The 6,419-nt window shown below is 52.0% G+C and overlaps 1 protein-coding gene across 1 annotated transcript in view; it reads left to right on the forward strand.

Moving 5' to 3' along the window:
• Nucleotides 1–5,000: 5,000 nt before the first annotated feature.
• The window catches only part of TMEM201 (transmembrane protein 201), a 49,327-nt gene continuing 47,908 nt past the window's right edge, over nt 5,001–6,419 (forward strand). Inside the window, exon 1 of the mRNA XM_034753120.1 lies at nt 5,001–5,251. Coding sequence (XP_034609011.1) covers nt 5,139–5,251 — 113 coding nt within the window. The 5' untranslated portion in view covers nt 5,001–5,138. The remainder of the gene's footprint in view (nt 5,252–6,419) is intronic.

Below are 6,419 nucleotides of genomic sequence, written 5' to 3' on the forward strand. Positions count from 1 at the left end.
GAGGTCTGCTTCTGTAAGTCTTAACTCCATTATCGGAGGGAAGGACTGGAAATAGTTCAAGGGACAGCCACGTTAAAATACCCTAAAAAGGCAGGGGATTCCTTTTTTTCCAGAGATGTTTACTATGTTTTTTTCACAATTGATGCGGTCTTAATTTTTAAAAATTCATTCTGTTTCGGCAATGAAAATATACTAGTCGATGTCACTTGTGTTTCACTTCCAGGTTCTGGCTTCGTAGCACCATGTTGCAAATACTGAGTAATATCCTGGCCCCACTGAAGTCAGTGGCAAAACTCCCATTGACAACAGTGAGGCCAGGATTTCACCCATTGTAGGAGAATGGTTAAAACAAGCTGTACAGGGGTTCAGGATGCCAGTTCCTGTAAGTCTAATTTTTGTGGTAGCTGATGGAACTGATAGGAACTGTTGGGATCCGGGGATCCAGCTACAGGTGAGAAGATGGATCATGGCTCCTCACAAGGCTGTTGGCATGAGTGGTTATATATTACGGTAGTGCCTAGAGGAAGTGGTCAATCTTCATTTGTCTTTTTTTTTTCCTTCCTCTGAAAAGTAGTGGATTTCCTCCAACTTTGAAGATTTTTAGTCTTTATTCACTCCATTCTCTATTCCCCTTTTTCTTTTATGTTCTGCCTTATCCCCATCTGTCTTTGTGGTCCTGCTTCATATCACTTCTCGGCTCTCTGAGCTGAGGGGTGAAAACATTAGTACTCACAGGGAAGCAGCCATAATTATGAAGCAGGAATCTATGTCTCTTGTACAGTTGAAGAAAAAGGAGGCAGAAATTATAAGTGACTTGACCAATGCCAGAAGGAGGGAGTGTGTCAGAGCTATAATTAGAATACGGGTGTCTCAGCCAAATTTTTTGATTGTCCATTGGTTCTGGGTGCCCAGTTTTTGAAACAGCTTGGTCTTTGGTTTTCAAAATTGCTCACACCTGGAATTTCATTTGATGTCAGTGGGAACTGTGGGTACTTAGCACCTCTGGAAAATTAGGCCAAATATGGGTGTCTAGAAGTTGAAAAACATAAAACTAGTGCCGGTTTCTTAAAAGCAGCCCCTCTTGTCTATCCTAGGCTGCACCTCTCTATTGAACTGACCCTCTTTATAGCCAAAGGCACAACATTTGCTCAGCCAAAGAGCTGCCCCACTTGCAGCAGCCCAGGTGCCACTTGCCTTTCACAGCCGTAAACTGGGCTGAGGTACTGTGACAGAGTCCTGGGCAATAGCACCTGTTGAGTTTGGGGAGAGGGGAGGGGGAAGGAAACAAGCCTGCCTGTATCAAAGTCCCCTCTCCCAGCCTGAGAGGAGGAAGCACTAAATCCAGGGTTCAAGTAAAGGCGGGACAACAGATGAGGAAACAGGGTCACAAGGTCAAAAGCAGGGAGCCAGAGGGGTGCTGGGAAATATCTGAGCCAGCACTCTGGTCACTGCTGCTCTAATCACGGACTCCTGAGCAGACCTCATTAAGAGGAGCTGTGCCTAACTGAACGGGGTTAAGGATTAAGAGACTAATCAGGCCATTAGGCAGATGGTACAAAAGGCACAGGAAGAAAGTGGGATGGGAGAAACTGTTATTCCCTGCTCGCCTTCGGAGCAGAGGGCTCCATAGGACTGGAGGGAGGATATAGAGGTGGTGCAGACTAATATTGTAAATAAACTGCACTGTGGGTGTTTTACCTGAAAAAGGTCTCTGAACTGTGTGTGAACTTGAGCAAGGCAGGGGAGAGAGAGGGCCCTGACACACATGGGGGCTTGTCTGGGATCTTAGCCAGCAGGAAGGTTTGGCGGCCTGGATGATGGAGGAGACCCTGCAATTGCTGGTAAAACAGCAAGAAGAAACTGAGAAGACTCTGCAAAGTTTCCAACAATCCTATCACATGGAGAGGCAAGCCTCACAGCAGAAAAGCTTGCAGGATTTCATAAGAGAACAACCCAACATGTAGCAGCAGCTCCTACAGAAAGTGGTGAGTCCTATGATGGGGGATGGTAACCAGACACAGGGCCTAGGGCCTATGTAAGATGGGCCCTGCTGATGATGCTGATGCATTCTGGGCACTTTTGAGAGGGTAGCTATGGGTGCAGGTTGGAATAGGGAGCCAGCCTCAGGGCCCAGGTTCCCCTAAGTGGCCTATATGGCTCTGAATGAGGCTCAGGCCAGGAATTACAAGGCAGTGAGGGCAGCCATCTTGGAGCAGGTCGGGCTGTCCACTGAAAAGTGCCACTGAAAGTTCTGATCTGCAAGGTGGGCTGGGGGTTTATGGTCCTGGGCATTCACCCAAAGGCAGGCAGACTGGGTCATCTGCTGGCTGAGACCATACACCCAAACTGTAGGGGAAATAATGGGAGCTATGGTGCTAAAAGAGATACTTCAGGGCCTTCCTGAGAACATACGAGTGTGGGTCAGGAAGCATCTACCAGGTTTGATGGATTCCGCCGTGATATTAACTGAGGAATGCACAGAGGTGGACTTTCCCAGGAAAGAAGGACAACCCTATAGGGGTCTGGAGCATGGGAGGCAGACCAGAGACACTCAGCAGGAAGGGAAGAGAGAGACAGGTGACAGGGACACACAAAGGGATTGATTGTACATGGACTGTGGTTTGGTGAGTTTTGTAGCTGGACTGGAACTAGAGAGAAGCAATGGACAACCTGTCTACACTTCAGTTATGGTGGGGAGGAAACTCAGGAGGGGCCTTGTGGATACAGCCTCAGCTTGCTCCCTGGTCTGGAGGGACATGGTGAAGTCTCGCTGGATGATTCTAGGACAGTGGTTCTCAAACTTTTGTAGTGGTGACCCCTTTCACATAGCAAGCCTCTGAATACACAGCCCCTTATCAACTAAAAACACTTTTTTTTTTTTTTTTAAAAATCTATTGAATACCATTATAAATGCTGCAGGCGAAGCGGAGTGTAGGGTGGAGGCTGACAGCTCGTGACCCCTCATGTAATAACCTCACAACCCCCTGAGCAGTCCCACCCCCCAGTTTGAGAACCCCTGTTCTAGGAGCAACTATGAACATAGTGAGTCCATGAAGATAAGAGGTGTTGCCTTATGGCCTGGGTGCCCCTTGAGTTTCGTGGGAGGTTTTGTTTGAAACAGGTCAAGGTAGTGGACGGGCTGCCCTATCCGGTTGTATTGGGCACTGACTGGAACCCCTTCCCAATAGGGAAACAAGGCGGTATAGGGAATCCCAGGATGGGGAAAAGGAAGCCAGAGGGGAGAGAAAAGAGAATGAGTCCGAAGGAGAAGCCATAGAAGCCTCTAGACAATAAAGCTTAAGTCAGAAGGAAAGGAGAGATCTTTGGGAAACTGAGGTTGTGGGGATAGGAATTGAGGAAGGAGGTACAAGGGGAAATAGCCCAAACTCCTTAGTAAAGGTTGGGGGACCTATGAAGTCACTTGCCACACAGCCCTAAGGAGAAAAACCCAGGCATAGTTTTGAGGGTTAGGAGAACCTGAGGCCCTGAGTGATCAGGGGGATAAAGGGAGTAACCTTGATCCACTGCCAGCTACAAAGGGAGAGAATCTTGTGAGCAATTTCCCCAAGTGCCCACGGGGTGAAGACTTGTGGGCTGAGCCTGAGCTGTGGGGGTATCCTCCTCCCCTGAAGTGTGATTTCTGTGGGTGGAGACTGACCAGACTCCACAAGGGTGACCCAGATGATCACCTGAGGGCTAAAGAGACTCCACAGGGAGGCACCTTTGGTAAGGGATGGAGAGTGGGGGGCGCGAGAGGTGTGTGACAGACTGCTGGGTACAGCAGCTCTAATTCATTACTCCAGAGCAGACCTCATTAAGAAGAGCTGTGCTGAACTGATGGACTGAGGAGAACTGAGAGGCTAATTAGGTAGATGGTACAAAAGGTACAGGAAGGAAAGAAAGCGCCTTTCCCTGCTTGTCCCAGGAGCTGAAGGTTCTCCAGAATTGTTGGAGTTATGGTACAGTGTAGAGTATATGGGTAGTGGACACTAATATTGTAAATACACTGCACCTGGTGTTTGACCAGGAAAAAGGTCTCTGAGGTATATGTGGAGTTGAGGAGAGGCAGGAGCGACGGGGCCCTGCCCCACTTACTCTTCAATAAAATTACTGGCTCCAGCCATTGGCTCTGAAAGTCAGTGCTCAGCTGCTGTAGAAGAGACGTATAACTAACCTGCATTTGTCAAGCAAAACTAGTATGCTTTCATGTCATTTTTTTCTCCAAGACCAGAAACTTCCTGAAGATTTACCTTGCCAGTTTGAAAACCGGAGGGGGCTGCACCTGTGGGCCTTTCCACTGTTTACAAGCTGCAGGCTAGCAGCCAAGATGTAAAATTTCCCATAAGGAAAGGAAACAGGGTCACTCTTCAATCCAAGCTGCGTGCAATGCCCAGAATTAGACCCTGCCATCCGCAGTCTGGCTCTTCACCATTCTCTGACTTTCACTCACCTAACATTTGCAACCCAGCTAGGGAAACTGGTTTGACTTTGAGAGGGGTTGTCACGCGGGCCGTCCCTGTAAGTAACACAACGTTCTTCGCCGCCTCCCTTGCTCCGCACGATCTTAACATTTCACAACCTCCCTCTCCCACTCTACCCTCCCCGTGCGTGGAATGACCCCCATCCGTGCTGCTCTCTGACCACCCCCCTCCTCTTCCTCCTGCCATGCCAGCCGCTGCGCGCTTGAATCACACACACGCCGCCTTCTCTCCCCCCCCCCCCCCCCGAGTCACAGCCCCTCCTGGCACGACATTGGCCTTTCACGCTGCATCCTCCACTCCTACGCCCACCTCCGCGTTCCAGCCCGGCCAGCCGCTGCAGACGCAGGAGCCGGGGGGCCTCCTCCGAAGCATGAGTCACTTTCATGCTTTCCCCTCCGCCAAGCCTCCGAGATTCTTCCCCCCCCCCCCCGCTCCCTCTGCCCGCCGCTGATTGGCGGAGCGGCGCGTGCGCTGCGGTGTGGAGGGGCGGGCGGCGGCGCTTACAAAGCGCGGCGGCGAAGGTCACCGGCGGAGGATTGGCTGGCGAGGGAGCGCGTGGAGGGCCGGGCGCGTTCTACGCGCGGCTACTCCGCGTTCGGAGCGGGCGGGCCAGCGTTCCACGGGCCGCTCCCGAGCGTTCCACCGGCCGCTCCGGCAATGGAGGCCGTCGGCGCGCTGCTGGCCGGCTGCCCGGTCGCCGGCCTGGCCGGGGGGCTGGGGGTGACCGTCTGCGCTGCCGCCGGGCTGCTGCTCTACAAGATCGCGCGGAGGTAAGGGGCGGCCTCTTCTTCTGCCGCATGCGCTCGGGGCGCGGGAACCGGAACCGAGCCGGCCCGCTGCCGACGGGCTCCTCCCGTAGATGCGCTATCGGGAGGAGGCGCGCTCCGCCGGGGAGCGGGGCTTTCCCTGCTTCCTCGCTTTCCCCCATGCGGGCTCCCTTTGTACGGAGGCGGCGATGGGTGCCTGGGTCCTGCTGCTGCTGCCGCGGGAGACGGGGGTGCCCTGCCTCGGGGACGCACGCTGGCTGCGGGGGGAAGCGGGAACTTGGATCCCGGGCTCTGTCGCCGCGGCGGATGGCGCTCGCGGGGTTCTGTGGGGCATTGCCGCTGCCGGCTGACCGGGCTGTAGGAGCCGGGCAGGACGGGGGACGACACGTGGAGGGGACTGTGTTTGCCATGTGGGTGACTCCATAGGGGGGTGGAGCAGGGCTCGCTGAAGGAGAGAGAATAAAGGGGTAGGAAGCCTGGAGCCCTCTGCGAAACAAGGGAGGAGACGTAGCTCTCCCCCGAGCTTGTCACTGAAGCACGGGCAGCAAAAGAGGGGTTGGGCACCGTGAAGAAAAGACCCTGGCCTCTGAGAGCTTTGGCACAGAGCCCGGGTGGAGTAGGAAGGGCGGATAATGGATGCTCAAGCTCACGAGGAATAGGCGGGACCTAGAGCAGGCAGTCCATAAACCGTCGGAGCTGCCCTGTTTGGGTGCCATGGCCCTGCCTGATCCCCTAGGGATTTAGGTTCTAAGGCGGTTTGGAAGGGTTAAATTTTTATCAGCAAATGGCTATAAAGGTCAGTTTCACCGTAAACCGTGGGAAAAAAATATTTCCCTGGATTATCAGCACTTACTGCTAAGAAAAATGCTGCTTCATCACTTCTTAGTTTGATGTAAGGCTACTTGCTTTGTATATTTTGACACGATGTTGACAACTTGTGTTTTAACAGTTATAAAGCTTTGAAATTCCCAAAGTAGTTATGTCTCCTGCCATTGCACAATTAGTGTCTGATCCCCCCCCTTCATTTTCCACAACTGTAAAAATTGATAAAAGTTGAAAAAATGCTTAAAAATTGGTATTTGTCAAAATTATTTTAAAAAAAACAAATTCTGTCAAGTCTAGTTATAAGCTCTTTGTGGCAAACACTGTGTCTTTATGTGATTGTTCATAA

Source organism: Trachemys scripta, chromosome 19 (assembly GCF_013100865.1).
Source record: "Trachemys scripta elegans isolate TJP31775 chromosome 19, CAS_Tse_1.0, whole genome shotgun sequence".
Lineage (NCBI taxonomy): Eukaryota > Metazoa > Chordata > Testudines > Emydidae > Trachemys > Trachemys scripta.